The sequence below is a fragment of the Scomber scombrus genome, chromosome 5 (assembly GCF_963691925.1).
Source record: "Scomber scombrus chromosome 5, fScoSco1.1, whole genome shotgun sequence".
Taxonomy (NCBI): Eukaryota; Metazoa; Chordata; class Actinopteri; order Scombriformes; family Scombridae; genus Scomber; species Scomber scombrus.
This window is the reverse complement of record NC_084974.1, coordinates 31,999,005-32,021,002: the sequence shown is the minus strand read 5'-3', so window position 1 is coordinate 32,021,002 and position 21,998 is coordinate 31,999,005. Positions and strand designations below refer to the sequence as shown.

Below are 21,998 nucleotides of genomic sequence, written 5' to 3'. Positions count from 1 at the left end.
GCATCCTAATTACCCTGATTCATTGGGAACAGCTGTTTTAATCAACTCAACAGGTGAATAACAGCAGCTCTGTGTCATTTCCGGTCAAAAAACAACAAATAAAAGTAACTTTAAGTCAAAATTTGCCAGGGGTATGAATAATTTCGGGCTTGACTGTACATACATACATACATACATGATACGTACATACATCATTTCCATCTTTTTTCCATGTGCAGACCCAGAGCAGGTAAAGGAAACAATAAAACACAGAGTGAAACCGAACATCAGCACTGCAAATAAGACAACGTTCTATTCATATATATATATATATATATATCAACGTTATAAAAATAATGCAAGACTGGTTACTTAAAATATATTCTTTAACTTCATGAGAGAAAATCATGAATGGCTTTGAAGGATTGGGGAAACTACAATCTCCGCTTGAAGCAGACCTTGATGCTCAGAGCTCAGAGGATTTATCGACTTTCTGATAATATCAACAAAAACTGAAAATGTATAATCGTCATAAATGTAGACTGTATAGCAGAGCTGTTGGTTTGCATTGCATTAGATTGCACAGGTGTACTTAATGAAGAGGCCAGTGTCTGTATAAACACCACTGGGTAAAATGTACTCATATATGAAATGCATTGATTTTCAGCAGTTTATGTTTAAACATTCATTCATTGCAGTGTGATTCGACAACTACAACAAAAGTCACAATTCAATTATACAAAAAGCAGAATGACTTGCAAAAAAACAACAACAACAACCAAGTCGACAATCAACGTGTCAGTGTTGTTCTGCTTCTTTTCTCTCTCACTCTCATTGGATGATTGGTAACCGGCCCAATATTTAACCCATTCATACTAATCAGGGTCTAATTTGACACATTTTTCTTTTACATAAGAAAATACATTAAAAACGTTTCTTTAAGCCAGAAATTTGACAACTTATTCTTATGTGGCCCTGAATATACAAAAGTAGAAATATTTCAACTTTCAAAAAAATGTTTTCGTGCATCTGATACACATTTAAACTGAGAAATGCCTGAATATAAACAGTAATTGGCACTTCTCCACTATACAGTTCTAGCACTACTCGGCTCTACTCGGTTTTTTTTGCTCCTCCATCAGGGATAGTACCTGGTACCTGGTACTTTTTTAGTACCTGCTCTGCCGAGGTTCCAAGCGAGCCGAGCCGATACTAAATGTGACGTCATCAGACTGCCGGCTGCTGATTGGTCAGAGAGTCACTGGAAGAGTCATGCGCCGTCCCACACAAGAATCAAACCCGGCATTTTTAAATACCATCAACAGCGTTACAGAGATTGGTTTCTCTTCTCTTGCTTTGTGTGAGACAGAAAGCCTCATACAGCAGCAAGTACACCATCGCCTCCATGTCCTCCATTGTTTATGTGTTTGTGTTGCTATGACGACCCCGCTCACGTTGAGTAGGTACTATAGTAATGGAAAAGGTTGTTCCTGGTACCAAACCGAGTCGAGTCGAGCCAAGTATAGCTAGAACTGTATAGTGGAAAAGCGCCATAAGTAAGGGTTAAGACAGGATGGAGGAGAACGCTCTCTCATACTCTCTCACTTACTAAGCAGCCTGTCACTGTTGTAATGTGTTTTATTTGTTCCTTATCTGTCTGGAAGTCTTGTTTTTGCAGCTTTGTTTTATAAGTAAGGTAATACCCCCCACCTTCATGTTCTGTTCGGCCAGGGCTCCCTACTCCCATAGTTTTAGTTAATTTTTGGTAGTTTATCTAATTATTATTCTTTAATAATTCACATTTATATTCATATTCACACACCTGCACACACACACTCCCAATGATGGGTTCCATGGACTATACAAGTGAACAGTCTACTGCTGTGCAATTATACTCATGCAAATGTGCAATATATATATATATATATAATATATATATCTACATAGCTTTTGTTTTATTTTAAATTTCCCGTTTTATTATTTTGCAATTCAATACAATGCAATCAGGTTCTTGTTTATTTATTGTACTAATGCACTTTATAGTCACATTCATATTTATTTTTTATCTTTGCACTAAATGTTATCTGATTTATATTGTTTGATATACTGTTGTTGTGTTGTATGTGCCTTGTAAGGTGCCTTTTAAATAAAATGCATTATTATTATTATTATTATTATTATTATTATCAGCACTTTTTAATATTCTGTACTATTTGTAGTCATTGCTATGAAATTTCGTTTGGATGTGCACTATATAGTGTATAACCTGAATGACAAATACAATAATTATCATATCTTATCATATCAAGTTCATCAAGAGGAAAACAGGTGTTGAAGTGTCTTTATAAAAGTCCTTTGAGGGAGCTGAGGAGCAGTTAACAGTGCTCATTGTTCATCCTCTGAAGAGTTTTAAGAAGATTTCTGAGGAAGATTTCCGCTTTTTCTTCCTTGTGGCACTCGCACTGAGGACACGCTGACTTCGACTGTTGGGGAAAGAGAGGAGAGATACATTTAGTGTTTTCACTCTTTGCTTAACTCTTACATTCTGTTTGGAAAACTGCTGTAAAAACACCACAAATGTCTGTTACTCTGAAATTTGGTGACCTCTCATAAAGTGGCGTAAAATGCACAAAAACTTTGTCTAGATGCTACAAATGTTTGTCCATTGAGGCTGTTCTGGGTCAGATTATCTCCGTATCTATTGCCATGTGTTTTAGTGAAATGAATAGTTCATAGTTTTAATAAGATAGTAGTTATAAGGATGTATTTTTATGATGTAGCAGTGAAGACTGATGGCTCTAATGGTTATACAATAAACCCCACAGCTCCATAAAGTTCTGCTCATTTTCACTTTACATATAAAATAACATTTAACCACCAAAAACAGATAAAAACATGACGAAAAGAGATAAAAAATAGACTAAAGAAACCTAAAAACTACCAAAAAGAGATGAAAAAATGACTAAAAACAACCTACAGTTAGTTTGAGTGACAGCTGCCATCTAGTTGCTGTAGCAACGCAGAGATGGAGTGACTAAAGAGACTCAAAACTACCAAATAGAGACATTTCAATCATTATTGCTATGTTATATTTTCATGTCTGAGGTCAAATAGGACATGATATTGTGTGATAGGAGATGTTTAGTGGTGTAAAAGCTAAAAAATACACTCTCTCTGCTCTCTGACACATGAATCAAGGTTTAATCACATTTATTGATCAGTCAGATCGACTATTGATGCTTTCTAAACACATCTGTGTTTCAACATTTGGTATAGACACTTTATGAGGGGATTCTTAGACCAGGTCAGAAGCGACCCAGAACATAGGCTGTGAGGGTGTAGAATATTAACAGTATGTTAGGGTTAATTCAATTGAATCAAACTTTAGTGTGTTACCCCCCTTGGTACACCTCATTTGGGCAGGTGTGAAAGCAGCAATCGCACAATGGACTCACTGAGACCTTAAAGAGGTGGCACGGTCCGGTTAGAAACCAACTTTGGTACAGTTCGATTGTGGTATGAATGTGATTCCACTTCAATCTGACCCAACTGCAGGAAACCCTAACCCTAACCCGCATTTTGGAATAAACCAGACCCAACAGCCAGCTGTGGAAGAGCTTTGAATTGTTAACATGAACGGAGGGTTGACCTGGAGCAGTGATGAAATACATTGCACTCTTCTCATAAGCCGACTGACAGCAGCACAATGTAACATGTATGTAACACTTATGCAGAAAAATAAACCAAATTCTTAACAACTTAAACCAGAAATAACAGGTTTGACTTTGTGAAAAGTAAATTAAACCAAAAACTCAAATTGTTTAAACCAGATGTTATATTGTTGGACAAGATAACACAAAAATATATCTATGAACAATACCAATACCAAAAACTAAAACAAAAACAAAGACAAGATAATGGTTTAACTGAAACATTCAGTTATTGGTTGTTTGGTAGTGATGAAATATTATGGCACCAGTAGTGGCGCTTTTCCACTACACAGTTCCAGCACGACTCGCCTCGACTCGCCTCGGTTCTTTTTGCGTTTCCACTAGGGAAAGTACCTGGTACCTGGTACTTTTTTAGTACCTGCTCTGGTGAGGTTCCAAGCGAGCCGAGCCATAGTTACAGCTATACGGCTCAATTTTCTTGCTTTGTGTGAGACAAAAAGCCACAAACAGCAGCAAGTACACCATCGCCTCCATGCCCTCCATTGTTTATGTGTTTGTGTCGCGTATAAAACAAAGTCACAGCAGTTTCGCAGAGCCGTGCTATGACGACCCCGCCCACGTTGAGTAGGTACTTTTTTGTAATGGAAAAGGTCTGTCCTGGAACCGTACCGAAGCGAGGCGAGTCGTGCTGGAACTGTGTAGTGGAAAAGCGCCATAAGGCTGGGTATCAGTACTCGATATCTTTAAGGCACACTTGTTGAACCTATTCTACAAAGGGCCATGTGGCTGCTGATTTTCATTCCAACCAAGCAGGACCACACCAGGCTCGACTCATTTAAGCAGCTTATCTCAGTCTTCATCAGTTAATTTGGTGCACAAGTGTGCTCTTGATTGGTTGGAACAAAAACCTGTAGCCACACGGCCCTTTATGGAATAGGTTCGACATGCCTGCAGGTATCAACTGAAATAAATCAACACCAAGTAGTATCGAAACATCTCCCATCAAACGATACATGCAATCGATCATTCTCACACCCAGAGCTAGAAAAAATGACTATTTGTATGGACTTGCTCACAGTCAATCAATGATGTTGGATTTAATGTGACATGTGATTGGCCTACTGCCACAGCAGCTACAACCCGTCTGTGGTGGTGAAGTCGTGGTGAATTTGAGTTATTGGTTTAATACATCTGTGTAAAAATCAAATCACATAGATGTGGAGGAGTGGTGGCATTTTATAAAATGTAATGCTTCTATTCACATGATGGGTATGGAATGAAGTACTCAGTTGGTATCAGTATCACTTTAAGGGTACTTGGATTGGTACTGGTATTGTAATATGTTAAACGATACCCAGCCCTAGGCAGGTAGTTACAGTGGTAGAAAGTTTGCCAACTCACTGATTTGCATCAGAAAGTTTAGTTGTGCGACATAGAATAGAATAGAATGCCTTTATTGTCATTGCATTTTAACATACAATGAAATTCACTCTACTCATCTGTCCATTCTCTCACATGCACACACATTAAAAGAAACTACACTTGAGGTAAAATTGCTGCGGTGGCAATGGGGGTTGTTAGTTCAGTTCACTGGTAGCTGCTGGTTAGAGTTTCTGTTTCTGAGTCCTGAAGTGCGGGCCTTTAAGGCTCTGTAGCTTCTTCCAGATGGTAGTAGTGAGAACAGGTGATGCGTATTGTCCTTTTGATGTTGCAGGCTCTGCTGGGGTTCTGTAGATGTCCTCGAGGCGGGGCAGGGGGAGTCCAGTGATTTTTTTTGTGCTGTATTAATAACCCTGTGGAGAGCTGCTCTGTCTGCTGTTAAACAGTTTCCACACCAGGCCGTGACGCAGTATGTCAGTATGCTCTCTGGTGAGCAGTGGTAGAAAGACTCCAGCAGCTTTGCAAAGAGGTTGGTCTTCATCAGAGTCCTCAGGATGTGGAGTCTCTTCTGATCACCCACGCCTGATTTAGTGTAATGATGCAGCCAACAAGACAATGAATCCTCTATACTCCCAGTTGGTGAAAGCCAAAAAGTGTGTTATGTATCCTCTCTGTGAACAGATGCTGTTACTCATGAAGTACTAGCCTTGATTGCGATTCATTGATTGTGTTGTCACATTCCTGCTCTTGATCCCATTTTCCTTCAAACACATTCTTTATAAAACGTTGCCTCAATGTGCCATTTTGTTCATGTTTTGAGGCATGGTGTGTGGCCCAAATGATGATCGCAACTATAAAGAGATGCCAGTTCTGCCAGTCCATTGTGTGACTGCTTTCACGTGACTTTAGCTGAAACATTTTGGTTTGTTTGAATTTACACATGCATGAAACCAAACCGACCCAAAGGCAAAATGCAACAAAGAGGCAACTGATCTGCTGATTTGGACCAAAGTAAATACCCTTATTATTTGCCAAAGAAACAAACCAAAAGAGCAGTGGTGCCCAATTGCTTGTAATCGGTCAGGCGGCGGTCAGATCACATTCCCACTACAAACCAACCACTTAGGAGAGTTTGTGACCAGACCATGACCACTTCCTCAAAAAGGGTTCACCATGTGTTCGTTTTGGTCAAACCCGCCCAAATGAACCATACCAAGGAGGTTAAAAACGTTCAACCAGACTGAACTACACAGAAAGTAAAACAAACAAGACTCAACCGTCATCAACATACCAATGTTGTGTTTGCCTCATTTGGAAAAAAACAGTTTTCACTTCTCCTCCAATCTTTAAAAAAATAAAAAGTGTTTCCCTATGCATTTTATTAAAGCCTTCCTCCGCTCAACACTGTTTTCTTCTTGTTCCTGCAGTTGCATGTTTGAGAATAACTAAACACAACTTTAGAGCATGTCTTGACAGGATCTTTGAGTCAAAGGAAAAATACTCGGCACATGCCAAGTTGTATTTCAATGTTCTAGGGCTCTACTGGCATATCTTTGCATGATTTACAGTCTTTTTTTCCCCCATTTTGCAACCTCTCAGTTGAGCCTTGGTCTTAAACAGGCTTTCTTTAGCTCCCGTCTCTTTACCTCAACTTAAATGTACCTTTTTATATATCCTTGTTTTTCTATCTAATCTTAATAGCTTTGAATGCACTTTGAATTGACTTGTACTGGAAAGGTGTGACACTATACTCCAGGCATAAAAAATAGAAAACACATACAGTATAATAATTTTAGAACAGGTTTTAGCCAAGAAACTAATTACTTAGTGAAAACTGTATTATATATCCGGTAAACACATTTCCAGTGGGCCCCACATGGGTTAAATGTTGGCTATGTTGGTACTGAGTGGGCATGGGCTTGAACTGGGTGTAAAAGTGAAGAAGGATCAACGATTGGTTTGATCATTTTAATCTCAGATTGTTGATGTAGAATCACTGCTTTTGACTCAGTCTTGTGGAATGTGTTTTGTTATTATTAGGAGGCCCGTTGCTCTTCTTCTGTCCTGGCTTTTATCCAAATAAAGTAGAAGCTCAGAGTCCTGGATGTGGAGACCCTAGTAAGGTGTTAAGAAATCCTTTACGACCTAAGGGTCTTGTTTTGAGGTTGTATGACCAGTGTAAGATGTGCATATTCATATATGTTCTGCTCCTAGTCATCTTCAATTGGGTAAAATTATATAGGCTGATATGTTTGACCAATCACAGATGATTTCTTTGTTCTCTTAGAAACTATAATAGTTTAGGCTCTTTGCTGGTTGAGATTAGCTGATGTCACTCTGTATGTATGTTGTCTCCTTATTGTAAAATAATAATTGTTTAAGCTTCAACCTAGCAGTGTTTTGTGTATTATTTCATATTTGTGTTTAGTGTTTTGACATGGTTTCAGCAACATGGACCCCACATGTGAAGTCCATGTGGGCTGGCTAAATGGGCCCCATAAGGGATGTAAGTGGGAAAAGTGGGTATAGGCATAAACAGGGCAAATTGTATGGGTCCCACATGGTTTCAGTAACATGAGCCCCACATGTGAAGCCCATGGCTGGCTAAATGGGCCCAATTTAAGGTCCATTCTGATCCCACATGGGTCTCATCCAGTTGGGCCCCACTTGAAACCCAGTCAGAACCCACTTGAAGCCCATATGGGCAAACGCAGGTGGGACCATCATGGAAACTGCAAACAAAACAAACCCACTTGGGACCCATATTTGCTGCCCAAACTTAACCCTTATGGGGCCCACATGGACACGCTGGCTGGGTGCTAATTATAAATAATTATCTGTGGAATTGGTCGACCGATAACAGTTGTAGTATCAGTACTGCACTGTAACATAAACCACAGCTACATATCTTCTTCATTCTCTAACTTACTGATTAAATTATGATTCATTTTCATCTACAAGTCATGTAAAAATACCTTTTGTGTAAATAGTTAAAAATACACAATAGCAAATTGCATCTTATACAACTTCAAATGAGCTCTTTTACAGTATTTTGACTTTCACAAACCAATCACAATCAATCATTCACATCCTGTATAGACTAGCAACTGTTTCTCTCTTGCTCACCTCGTTGAAGCGTTTCGATAGGCTGTTTAATATACTGTACAGGCGTCTGGTAACCTCTGGAACAGTGTTCAACTCCAGGATGATGACTTTAACTTCATCAGCAAAGCACTTCAGGGTGTCCCTGGGGCAATTCTGCTGGAGAGAGAGAGAGAGAGAGAGAGAGAGAGAGAGAGAGACTGAGATAAAGATGATGCTGTGAAGTCATCAACCTCAGTATCTTTTTTATGTTTTTTATGTATTTTTAATGTGATTTCTTTCATAGAGTCAAATTTCAAAAGTTTCAGTTCACCCAAATAACAGAGAGAAAGATCTTGCCTAATTGTCTCTCAGCTTAGGTTGTTTAGTTTTATCGGTTATCCAGGTTTAAAAACTTCCACATCCTTACTTCCTTAACCCTCCTGTTGTCCTCGAGTCAAGGAAGGAAGGGAGGGAGGAAGGAAGGAAGGATGGGAGGTAGAAAGAAGGAAAGGGGGGAGGAAGGGAGGGAGGAAAGGAGGGAGGGAGGGAGGGAGGAAGGAAGGAAAGGAGGGAGGGAGGAAGGAAGGAAAGGAGGGAGGAAGAAGAAGGGAAGGAGGGAGGGAGGAAGGAAGGAGGTAAGGATGGAGGGAAGGAAGGGAGGAAGGAAGGGAGGAAAGGAAAGGAAAGAAGGAAGGGAGGAAGGAAGGACGGAGGAAAGAAAGAAGGAAGGAAGGTAGGAGGGAGGGAGGGAGGAAAGAAGGAAGGAGGGAGGGAGAAAGGAAGGAAAGAAGGACAGAGGAAAGAAGGAAGGGAGGAAGAAGGGGGGGAAGAAAGATAGAAGGAGGGAGGGAGGGAGGAAGGAAAGGAAGGAAGGAAAGAAGGAGGGAGGGTGGAAGGAAGGACAGAAGGAAGGAAGAAAGGGGGAAAGAAGGAAGGGAAGAAAAAGAGAGGAAGAAAAGAAAGAGAGAAGGAGGGAGGGAGGAAGGAAGGACAGATGGAAGGAAGGAAGGGAGGAACAGTCAAAACAGACGGGGTCAATTTGACCCGGGAGGACGACACGAAGGTTAAATCAGCCCATTCGTTATAAATAGAGACAACAACAATAGATACAGCAGCTGTCATCCACAATCAAGCATCTTAACAGCATCATCATCCTCACAACAACATCGGCACCAACCACTGACACACAGTAAAAAGCCAGATGCAAAAAACCAAGATCAGTGGGTTATTCCTGTTATGCAGCTTTATGGCTGAAGGGATAAAATAATTTGCATAACTATTTTTTTTTGCGTGCCGGTACATAATAACGCCGGCCTGAGAGCATCGTTACAAATGAATTGTGAAGCATGTGATCAGGTTGGCACATTATTCTATTAGCCTTCTGGATCAAAGTCACTGAGCTTGACACCAGAGATCTTGGAGCAGACGATGACAATGTCATTTAACCTTCGTGTCGTCCTCCCGGGTCAAATTGACCCCGTCTGTTTTGACTGTTCCTTCTTTCCTCCCTTCCTTCCCTCCGTCTGTCTGTCCTTCCTTCCTCCCTCCTTCTCTCTTTCTTTCCTCCCTTCCTTCTTTCCTTCCTCCATCCCCCTTTCTTCCCTCCGTCTGTCCTTCCTTCGTCCCTCCTTCTTTCCTTCCCTCCTCTCTCCCTCCTTCTTTCCTTCCTTCCTAACTTTTCTTCCTCCCTTCCTTCTTTCCTCCCTCCCTCCTTCTCTCTTTCTTTCGTCCCTTCCTTCCTCCCTCCTTTCCTTCGTTCCTCCCTTCCTTCTTTCCTTTCCTCCCTACCTTCCTTCTTTCCTCCGTGCTTCCTTCTTTCCTTTCCTTCTCTCTTTCTTTCCTCCCCCATACCTTCCTCCCTTCCTTCTTTCCTCTGTCCTTCTTTCCTCCCTACCTTGTACCTTCCTTCCTTCCTTCTTCCTCCCTCCTTTCCTTCCTTCCTTCCTCCCTTCCTCCCTCCTTCCATTCCTTCTTCTTCCCTTCCTTCCTTGACTCGAGGACAACAGGAGGGTTAAACACTTTTTGTCTTTCACAGATAAACCATAAAACCAGCATATAAAGGAAAAAGTTAAAAGACTCAATGAAAGTTTGGTAAAAGATACATAAAACATCCTGACAGACACCAATAGAGCTTAGTTTCCTCAACAAATGAACTCTTTGATTTGCTCGCTTAATGAAGCCTTCAGTATTCTCACTGAACTTCAATTGCGAGTCAAAAACAGTGCCTCCTCACCGTGTATGATGCTGGCTTTTGGTTCGACGCTAAACTTCCTAAAATCTATAATGAGTTGCTTTTGTTTTTGACACATTTAAATGGAGGAAGCTGTCATCACACCATCTGACAAATTCAGAAAGGGCACCATCATGATTGGTGTCATCCGAGAACTTGACAAGTAGCTGTTTCGTCCTTAATCCCTCCCTCCCTTTCTTTCATTCTTTCTTTCTTTCTTTCTTCCTGTCAAGCAAGTTTCTGGTGTTTGTTGCTGAGAGGTGAGGAGGGTTTATATATATATTGTTCTTTATTTTCTAACAGTTTTTTTTGTTTGCTTATTGTGCTTATTGTGAGGCATTTGCATTTATCTTTTGGGTACTGTTAGCAAAGTTTATTTAGTGTTTTTTCCGTGTTTTCTTGGCAGGGATGGCGTCTTCTGAGACGTCTTCTTCCGGTGCTACGGTGGGGCAGTTGCTGCTGGAGGTGGGAGAGCAGGTAGGGCACGTTAACACCTCTTGCGCCTCCCGTATAGCAAAGCTGTAGTAGTGTTTATGAATGATCAGGGAATTGTCACTCAACTTCTTGATTCTGGCTTGGAGTTTAATGATGAGTTTCTGCAAGTCTCCCCGCTGGCGGTTCCGTCAACCTGGATTACCGTGTTAGGAGATCCTCCCTTTGTTCCCAATGAGGCGCTGGAGAAGGAGCTGAAGCGGTTTGGTAAATTTGCGAGCAGTCTGCGCTCGGTGGGTCTGGGTTGTTAGGATTTAAAACTGAAACATGTTCAGTCTCTGCGGAGACAAGTATTCATGTTTTTGGACTCTCCCACTCAGACACGGGAAATATCTTTCCAAGTTAAACATGAGGAAACTTTATGGTGTACGTCAGCTCCTGGAGCGGCTGGGGGATCCAGTGTTGAAGGATTTCTGACAGAAAGTTCAGCGGGAAAAGGGGCGATCAAGATGAGAGCAGAACAGGAAGCACTCGTAGCTATTGTGGAGCAGAAAGAGGCTGAGTTTGAGAGGAGAGCAGAGAAAGAGGTGACTGAGGATGTTGAGGCTGAGCTGTTAAAGGACAGTCTTGATGATAATACAGATATGGACATGGAGGATGACTCTGATGGTGTTTCTGTGGCAGACAGTGTCTCCCAGAACACTGACATATATTCTCTGGACGAGATCATTCACTTCTTGGAGTAATTATTTTCCTGATGGTGAAAAATTCATCCAGACGGTGAACACTCTGGACAAGGTTGTGAGTCCTTCGACGCTACCATTTGAAAAAACACGTCACTGCTATAGGAAAACAATTGAAAAAGTCCAAAAGTAAAAGAATGACGAAAAATGAAAGTCTCCAAGTAAAAACAACATGATCATACAACACTGGGTGTTTATTCTCTGTTGGGTTTTTCTGTCTGTATCCTTACTGTCTTGTCTCTCTCCTCCTATGCAAGTCTTGAGGGTGGCCTCTTTAAATATAAATGGGGGTAGAAGTGCACAGAAGAGGGCATTAGTATCAGAGATAGTCAGTCAAAAAAAGCTTGATGTAGTTTTTTTGCAGGAAACACATTGTGATAATATGAATGAGGCAGACTGGGGTTTATGGTGGAGGGGGCAGCATGTACTCAGTCATGGCTCCAATCTCAGTGCAGGAGTTGCTGTGTTATTCAGGAGTTAGGTAAAGGCCAAATCAGGGTTTTCTGCCAGCAGTATACGTCATACTCCACTGCTAAGATCAAAAGAGCTGTGCAGCAGTTAGAGGTAGAAATAACACACAGCTTAACAACATGGCTGCACCAACCAGATTCTTCTTCGGCCTGGAGAGATCGGTGGCTCAAAAAAAAGGATGGTGTGTCTTCGCCTGCCTGATGGGAGGCTAACTTCTAACCAGGCTGAGATTAGGAGGCATGCAGTGGCCTTCTATACTGACCTGTTTGGAGCTGAAAGCTGCAATATAGATGCTGCTGCAGGATCTTCCACAGCTGAGTCCTGAGGAGAGACACACCCTGAGCTTGGACATCTCCCTTCAGGAATTGACAGCTGAAAGGCTCCAGGCATGGATGGATTACCTGCAGATTTTTTAAAACACTTTTTGGGTGAACTTGGGCCTGACCTGCTTGATGTTTTAAAGGAATCTTTTGTTGAAGGGACCCTTCCAGCTTCTTGCAGGCACGCAGTGATCTCCCTCCTGCCTAAGAAGGAAGATCTAACACTTCTAAAGAACTGGAGACCAGTTGCGCTTTTGTGCACAGACTACAAAATTCTCTCTAAGCTTTATCATTCACATATCTCATTTTTCACATCTGTGATTTATATAATGTTGATGTGGGTGTAGTTTCCATTGATCAGGAGAAGGCCTTTGATCGTGTTGACCACTCTTTTCAGTTTGCCACACTGCAGGCTTTTGGTGTTGGGGAGCACTTCCTGTCCTGGGTGAGGCTATTGTATAATGGTGCAGGTTGTGTGTTAAAGGTGTGGGGGGAGGTCTTAGTCGTACTGTACCAGTCACGAGAGGGATCAGGCAGGGGTGCCCCATTTCAGGCCAGCATTGCAGTCTGGCCATCGAGCCTCTCCTCCACAGACTGACGTCCAGGCTGGGGGGTCTCTCTCGGTCAGAGCTGGCAGACTGCCCCCCTGTGGTCATTTCAGCATACGCTGATGATGACAATGTTTTTGTCAGGGACCAGGTGGACGTTCAGGAGTTAGAGGCTGGGCTGGCTCTGTATGAGAGAGCCTCCTCAGGCAGGGTAAACTGGGGGAAGAGTGGAGCTTGTCTGGTGGGGAAGTGGAATTCAAGACATCCTCCTAGTCTTCCTTGGAGCCTTAGCTGGGGAACAGAAGGTTGGAAGATTTTAGGTGTCCATCTAGGCAACGAGGACATAGAGAGACATAATTGGGAGGGAGTGTTGGGAAAGGTGGAGGCCAAGTTGTCTAGGTGGAAACGGCTGCTCCCCCAGCTGTCCTACAGGGGAAGAGTCCTCGTTATCAATAACCTGGTCGCCTCATCTCTGTGGCACAAGCTACAAGTACTGGTTCCACCACCTGGTCTTATGGAAGCATTACAGCGGCTCCTTGTGGACTTTTTCTGGTCGGGTCATCACTGGCTGCGGGCAGGTCCTGTATCTCACTGTCTCTCCCTGTTCTTTCTTTCTTTCTTTCTTTCTTTCTTTCTTTCTTTCTTTCTTTCTTTCTTTCTTTCTTCTTCTTTCTCGCATCTGTTCTGTTGTAATTGCACTCAGGATACATTTTCGTACGTACGTTGCGCATAAATGGGCCTTTATAATGTAAGATCATGCCAAACTAGTTGATATGGTGTTTTATTGAGAATTTACTGTTTTTAAGCAAGTTGAATTATTTGGTACAACGTTTTTATGGTTACACCACTTAGACATTTTTGCCATAATCCTCTAATATATTCTCTCTAAATGGATTAAAAGCAGAAATTTGATGCTGGGTCCACAAAAAAAGAACGTTTGCAAGTTATTCATACGTTTATTTTCACATTTTAACCCCTTTAAATTTAAACTAAGCCACATGTACACAAAACAACCTCATTGACCCTTAAAGAAATGTGGATTCCCATGAATCACAGTTAAAACCTAATCCAGTAAGAATGCTGCACAGCTGAGGCTTACACTGACTGGCTGTAATTTATTGTTTTGTTGAGGCCAGCTTGGGACCTTTGTCTTCCTGAGTCTGCAATAAGTTGAGTAGATAACAGTTGTCAGGATGTGATATTACAGCATGAGAGTCTGAGCAGAGGGAAAGCACATACCTCATAGTCTATGACGGTGGGAGTGTAAAGTTTGCAGCCCAACCTATTCTGAGGAGAAAGAAAGAGTTAACAGTACCTGCACCTGCACAATCATTACAAAATATTTTACTATTACAAGATAATATGACACACACATATCAGCTTTCCCCACAACATACTGTAACGTGTTAGATTAGGATGTAACAGCATGGGATCACTCAATTCAAATCATTATAGATATAATAGTTGGATTATTTTATCAATTAATCTATTTATCATTTAGTCTATAAAATGTATAATGAGAATGCCCATTTCCTAAAGCCCATGATAACACAATAAACATTAAATGTCCTGTTTTGTCCCAACCAACAGTCCACAATTCAGAGATATTCAGTTTACGATCAGTGAAGAGTGAAGAAACCATAAAATATTAATTTGCACTCTTAATATATTCATTTCAGAGGCTAGAACCAGAGAATTTAGACTTTTTTGTCTCTAAAAAAGCTTTAAATTGACTGACTTTATTGATTTTGTTGCAAGCAACTACTTGATTAATCGACTCATTGTGCTATATTATTACAAATATACTAGTATTTTCCTGTCATCTGCTTGTATTCTCATTGTTTTGCTACTTTCAGGATGTTTCTGGGTGTAAATCCTTTTGGGAGTGGGCTAGTCGCCTCCACTCAGTAACAGCCCTCATATGCCAGATCAGTCTGTCTCTGAGAGTAGACCTGGCTTTGAAATGCGTCTTGGGTCTTTCGTCAAAATATAACTCACCAAGACTCAGACTTATTTTATTGTCATTTCTTCACCAAGGAACATGGAAAAAAAAGAATCACTAAAAACTAAACAGCAACTAAAGTGCAACAGCATCAAGTGCAACCTCATAAAGTGCCATAAAGGGAGTGGACAGTAAAAGCATGCAGCAATCAAGGGTTAAGCTGTTTAGCAGCAACAACAAAGCGCCCATCTTTGTTGTTTATTCCAGTTTACTTCCACTTTGTAAAGAAGCAACACCCCCATTTTCACTGACTGACATCCTCATAGCTGTAGACCCCAAAATGCATCTCTGCATTATTCAACTCTCTATGGTCTCCAACCTCGAAATAACTTAATCAGAACGACATGGGAAGATGTACTGAGCATGAAATTAACAGATCAGCAATGGGCTTTGGTCCACTCCTCCTCCATATGTGCCCATCATGGCCTAATCCAAAGTAAAGTCCTCCACAAAGTCAGCCAGAATGTACCTCACTGTTAGTCACGCCTGCAACAGATGCAAACAACTGCTTATCAAACTCACATGGTTGGGTCTTAACATTCACCACCAGTCAAAAGTTTTAGAACTTTTCCAGTTTTTTATTGAAATTCAAGCAGTTCAAGTCCAATGAATAGCTTGAAATGGTACAAAGGTAAGTGTTGAACTGCCAGAGGTTAAAAAACAGGTAAGGTTACCCAAAACTGAAAATTATACAAAAACACTTAAAAATGTAGGTCTTTCCTACAGAGAAAACATGCGAAGAAAGTCAAGGTGTCAGTGAGTACAGTTTCCCTCAGAAACTGGAGGAAACTCTGAAAGGAAGAGGTCTGGCAGACCCAAAGCCACAACAGAGTCAGAAGACAAGTTTCTGAGAGTCAACAGCTTGCGTGATCGGCAGCTCATAGGACAACAGCTTCAAGCTTCATAGTGTTCGTAGTAAGCAAGTCTCAGTTTCTACTGTGAAGAGAAGACTTCCTGTTGCAGGTTTGACAGGTTGAGTTGCAGCTAGAAAGCCATTGCTAAGAGTCAAAATAAGAAGAAGAGGCTTGCCTGGGCCATGAAACACCACCAATGGACTACTGAAGACTGGAAGAAGCTGTTACGGACTGATGAATCAACATTTAAAATATTCTGTTCATCACGCAGGAGTTTTGTAGGCCGTCGAGTAGAAAGGATGGTTCCTCAGTGTGGGACATTAACTGTTAAACATGGAGGAGGAAGCATGATGCTCTGGGGCTGTTTTTTCTGGATCCAGGGTCGGCTACGACAGCATTCTGCAGCACCATGCAGAACCCTCTGGTATGCACGTAGTTGGTCAGGGGTTCATCCTACAGCAAGATAATGACCCAAAACATCAGTCCAAGCTATGACACTATTACCTTAGGAACAAAGACCAAGACGGTGAGCTAGAAAACATTTTTTCAATAAAAAACTGGAAAAATTGGGGTGTTCTAAAACTTTTGACCGGTAGTGAAAATTGACAAGATTTTGGGAGAGAGCGCTTCAAACACCATAAGCACAGTCTTTACCCAGACCATTCCCCTCAACCCATTATCAACCATTTTTGGCACCAATCCTGACATTAACCTTGTTGGCCCAGCGACTGATCTCACTCGAGTGGAGGCTCACTAATCCCCCATCGCCTGACTGTTGTGTCAAGGAGGTTTTTCACAATCTAAAACTTGGAAAAACTTTGATTTTCACTCATCAGCTCCACCAAGAAACTCCAAGATTAATGGAACAATCCTTGACTTGTCTTTACAGTCCAATACAGTCAACGTGTCCTTGTTTAGAGCAAGTAACACATTGGATGAACCAACATTTCCTTCAAATAAATCAGGACAAAACTGAGGGGAATTGTTTTTGGCAATAAAGAGAAGAGGATTGCCGTCATTAAACATCTGGAGTCGCTCTCTCTAAAAACTAGGGACCAAGTCCTAATCCTTGGTGTGCTGATATCAAATCAATCACCAAAACAGCCTTCTATCAGCTTAAGAACATATCCAGAGGGAAGGGTTTTAGGTCCCAAACAGACCAGGAAAAGTTGACTCGACTACTGTAACTGTCTTCTGACTGGACTCCCAGATAAAAAGCATTAAACAGCTGCATTTCATTCAGAACGCTGCAGCTCGAGTTTTAACCAGAACAAAGAGATCAGAGCACATTACTCCAGTTCTAAAGTCTTTACACTGGCTCCCAGTCAGCTACAGAATAGATGTTAAAGTTCTGCTACTGGTCTACAAATCACTGAATGGTTTAGGTCCAGAATACATGAATGACATGTTAGTAGAATATAAACCCAGTAGGGCTCTGAGATCTACTGACTCAGGTCAGATAGTGGAGCCCAGAGTTCAGACTAAACATGGTGAAGCAGCTTTTACACAACTGGAACAAACTACCAGCATAACTGAAATCAGGTTAAAAACACTTCTCTTCTCCTGTGCTTATGATTGAGCTCTTTCAAAGCACTTTAAATGTTAATCTTTCATTTGCACTCTATGTCCTTTAAATATTTTAAAGCAAATCATTATTTTATGCTGCAACCTTATATTTAATGCTCCATTCTAGTATTTTATTTCTCTCTCTTTCTATTTTTCTGTACTTTGTTTTTATTATTACAGACCTGCCAACCTTGGCAAAATATTTTGAGTACCACTTGTGTCATGCAGCTTTTTTCGCAGACTTTTGCAACTCCATCGCTTTGCACACAGTGCCTCAGCTGTGCTGACAGCCACAAGTTAACTGCATTGAATTATTTCAATACTCATTTAATTAAAATTATTTTAGTATGTATTTAATAAAAATGTTAATAATTTATTTTGTATATTGCATGTTTTAAAGTTTGGGTTTTATTTCTCAAATTGCATGTTTTTATGTTTTTTTGTTTCCAATTCTTAATGTTAAATGTTTGTTTTATGTAGAGTTCATTGAGTTGCCATTGTGTATGAAATGCGCTGTATATAAATAAAGCTGCCTTGCCTTTAGACTCAGAAGAACACTAAGGCCCCATTCCTACACTTCTGTCCTACAGCAGTGGCTCACCCTTAACTCAGGTGGATAAGGGTTAAGGGGGGTTTCTAACATACTGTTGCACAATTATGCCTTATCTGTCACTGTCATTATTAGGGCTGGGTATCGTTTTAAAAATGACGATACCAGCACCAATCCCTTTGTATGTCTGCTCAAACGTTTGGTAGAGGTCACTTTGTGTCATGATATCTGGTCAAAAACTAAAACCTATTGAACCCATTTAACTTTTAGGTCAATCTTTACCACTTGTATTAGGTAGATTGTGTTATGGTTGTTATAGATACAGGTTGTTCTATGGTTGCTATAGATACAGGTTGTTCTATGGTTGCTATAGATACAGGTTGGTCTGTGGTTGCTATAGATACAGGTTGTTCTGTGGTTGCTATAGATACAGGTTGTTCTATGGTTGCTATAGATACAGGTTGTTCTATGGTTGCTATAGATACAGGTTGTTCTATGGTTGCTATAGATACAGGTTGTGCTATGGTTGCTATAGATACAGGTTGTGTTATGGTTGCTATAGATACAGGTTGTGTTATGGTTGCTGTAGATACAGGTTGTGTTATGGTTGCTATAGATACAGGTTGTGTTATGGTTGCTGTAGATACAGGTTGTTCAATGGTTGCTATAGATACAGGTTGTGTTATGGTTGCTGTAGATACAGGTTGTTCTATGGTTGCTATAGATACAGGTTGTGTTATGGTTTCTATAGATACAGGTTATACTTTAGTGTATGACTTTCATTTTTTCATCTAGTATATGAACAGAATGAGTTTCTAACATGTTTTTAATAAAAGCTTAGGACAAATGAGGTCTGAATAAAAGCAGAAAATTGTATAAAATCTAAATTATTTGATTTTTACACTTATGTATTTAACTAATAACTCAAATTCACCGCTACATCCAAGAACACTTGTGTTGATTGGCTGTGAGTAAGTCCATACAAATAGTCATATTCTCGAGCTCTGGGTGCCAAAAGGATCGATTGCAGGTATCGTTTGACGGGAGATGTTTCGATACTACTTGGTATCGATTTATATTGGTGGATACCTTAAAGGTATAGAGTACTGATACCCAGTCATAGTCATTATACTGAAAAATCCAAATAAAAAGAGTGGGGTGATCTGATCACAAGAAGATAGTGCTCAGTACTCCAAGTTATGAATGCAAGACGCATTGCGGACACATTGATATCAGGCGGGGAGTTCTGGTCCTCTGAAATGATGCCAACGCGGAAGTAACTTAAAACTGCATTCTATCAAAAGGCCACCAGGGGGCGACCGTTTTGGTGTCAAAAGGACTTCCGTCTCTATACAAGTCAATGGAGAATTCACCAACTTCTCACTTGATTTCTAACCTCAGTAAACATTTTCAAAATGTGTTTATGGTCTCAATCGCTAGTTTAAAGCCTTCTTCAATGCAGTATGATGTTCATTTGGGACATTTTGGCCTCCCTGATTTTATATGTGACGATAAAGCAGGGTATGCATTAGGGCGTGGCTACGTGGTGATTGACAGGTTGATTGGTTCACAGGTTCAGGAGGGCGCCTCATGCTCCTCCTGATGCCCATATAAGTAGAATCCATGTTTTTATTTTTCCCAGCATGCACCGGAAATTTTCAAGATGGCGCTGCTCAGATCCGATACTATTGGCCTCCGAGCAGCAGTCCACAAACCAATGGGTGACGTCACGGATGTTACATTGTGTCCATTTCTTATATACAGTCTATGATTGATATCCACGAACCGACTCGGGATGCATTTGAGGAACAGGGCCTCTCAGGACTGTATGCCAACTTTAGTTTACCTTCAACACTCGCTCGCATAGACGTTGTAATGTATTGATCTCTTTCATAAGTCCTGTTTCCATTAAGGAAGTTCTAAGTAAAATTTAAGAGGCGGGAACGTCCTCTCACTCGGTCCTCTCAACCGTTGCGTCTCCATTGCAGAGTAGGAACTTGATAGGACCCACCGGACTATGACCTTATCATTCTGCAAAGGTTTATAGGCTGGGTGGATATTTTTGGTTACGCACAGTGTAAGTAACCCGAGGCAGGGACTCGTTTTGCCACCCTAAAAGTTCTGGGAAATTATCCTTCAGGTGAGGTTACTGCTATGGAGACATGCAAAAAACGGTCACGGCCCCGTAAAATGACCCCGAAGTTCCTGCAGTGGAAACAACCCTAATATTCCTCTTGTAGATGAAGGGGATTTTGGGACTTAGCGTTTTCAGTCTGACTGAACAAGACCTAACAAGACATGTGTTGTCATGTGGCCCATTTCATTCCTGAGAATCTCACAGCATTAATCTGCATTAATCTGAACAATGACTCAACTCCAGTTGGACGTTATTGATTGTGGTGCAGAAAAGCTGTTATGAGTAATCTTTGGTAAGAGCCACATACAGTCCAATATGATCTCATGTGGGCCGGATTATTAAAAAAGATGGGAGGAAGGAAGGAAGGAAGGAAGGAAGGAAGGAAGGAAGGAAGGAAGGAAGGAAGGAAAAGAGCTACACTCTTAACCACATCTGAAGCCTGTATGAGCCATGTTTTTATAATAGGTAATTCAATTTACTTTATTTACTGGAGTGTAATTGGTTCCTGATGGTATCACATGCTGATCATTCCTCTGCTGTGCTGTTGCTGTGCCGCTAGCGCAACAACAACAACGACTAAACAGAGCTTTTAATGTGTTGAGTGAGAAAAACAAAAAAACATACTTGTTAGTTTAACAAATATTTAACAAGTTTTAGTTGAGTTTTTATGTAGTTTGAGTTTTTCAGGTATTTGGAGGAAAGCTTTGATTATTAGAAGCTGTAAAGCAGGGACGTGAAACATGCGGCCCGCGGGCCAGAACCGGCCTGCCGAGGGGTCCAATCCGGCCCAGGGGCGATTCTAGGATCAGACCTTTAGGGCCTGATTTACTCAGATCCCAAATAAAGGTACTAAATAGCGTGCACAGTGCAATATATTGAGTGTTTAGTTATTGTGCGTTTTGCAGCTGATCTACTGAGAATAACTGTAAATGAAAACAGGAGCAACAGGTGCAGACAGCAGTATTTAAATGAGGGTTTTGTGTCTTAATGGAGAGTTTGGACGAGCAGAAAGCTGCAAGAACAAAATGAAATGTGATCAGGTTCTCAATATATTGAGTTATAACAAAAACTAATATTACCAGAAAAACAACATATGGGAGAGTATTAGTGACAAAGTCAATGCTGTTAGTAAAACCAACCACAAATATTCCACTTAAGACTCCGTCCTGTGTGTATTTTGTCATTGTGTCTCCGTCTCCTCGTCTCCATAGTAACAGCAGGTTAATACCTGCCCTTCAAACATTTTATAGACACAGTTAGCGTGAGAAAAATTACCTTCAGGCTTGGTGAGACACAATGTGTGTGCTAAATAACATATTTACATTTTTATCCTCCCTGAATTTTACACACTGAGGTAAAAACGTCTCATATTACATTCATTACAGTAAACTACTAATATTACATTAACTACGGTAAACTACTAAATGGACAGCTTATATTATCTTGCACAGTAGAAAGACTCAAACCTCAGTGCGCTGCATTAGTAGATCAGATTGCATACATTTTTTTGCAGGTGATGTCAAGTTTGCACACGTTTCTATACACGCAGACCTTTAATAAATCAGAGCTTTAGAGAGGCATGTGTGACATACAATGCAAGTGTTCAAACCCCCTGCTAAATTACACATTTCACTAGATAACGTAAATTACAACAAGAAATATTATTATACATAGTAGAGTGGGCTACTATAGTTTATGATGATAATGATTCAGAATAAACTATCACAGATTTCTACAGAGAGGATTCTATAGTTAGTTAGATAGTTAATGAACTGATAGTTAATGCACTGCATACAGCAGGAAAGCACTGCAACGCATAGTGAATACAGCTGGGAAGATCATTGGTGCCCCACTCCCCTCCTTACAAGACAAATACGCCACCCGCCTCATCCGTAAAGCTACCTCGATTGTGTGCGACACCAACCCCCCCCGCACACAGTCTGTTCACCCTCCTGCCCTCTGGAAGGAGGTATAGGAGCCTCCTGTCCTCTGGAAGGAAGTATAGGAGCCTCCTGCCCTCTGGAAGGAGGT

At 40.9% G+C, this 21,998-nt stretch overlaps 1 protein-coding gene across 1 annotated transcript in view; it reads right to left on the bottom strand.

Moving 5' to 3' along the window:
* Window positions 1-1,697: 1,697 nt before the first annotated feature.
* The window catches only part of il15l (interleukin 15, like), a 26,374-nt gene continuing 6,073 nt past the window's right edge, over window positions 1,698-21,998 (bottom strand). Inside the window, exons 2-5 of the mRNA XM_062418639.1 lie at window positions 14,098-14,145; window positions 8,157-8,288; window positions 1,800-2,462; window positions 1,698-1,765 (exon numbers count right to left, since the gene is read on the bottom strand). Coding sequence (XP_062274623.1) covers window positions 2,355-2,462; window positions 8,157-8,288; window positions 14,098-14,145 — 288 coding nt within the window. The 3' untranslated portion in view covers window positions 1,698-1,765; window positions 1,800-2,354. The remainder of the gene's footprint in view (window positions 1,766-1,799; window positions 2,463-8,156; window positions 8,289-14,097; window positions 14,146-21,998) is intronic.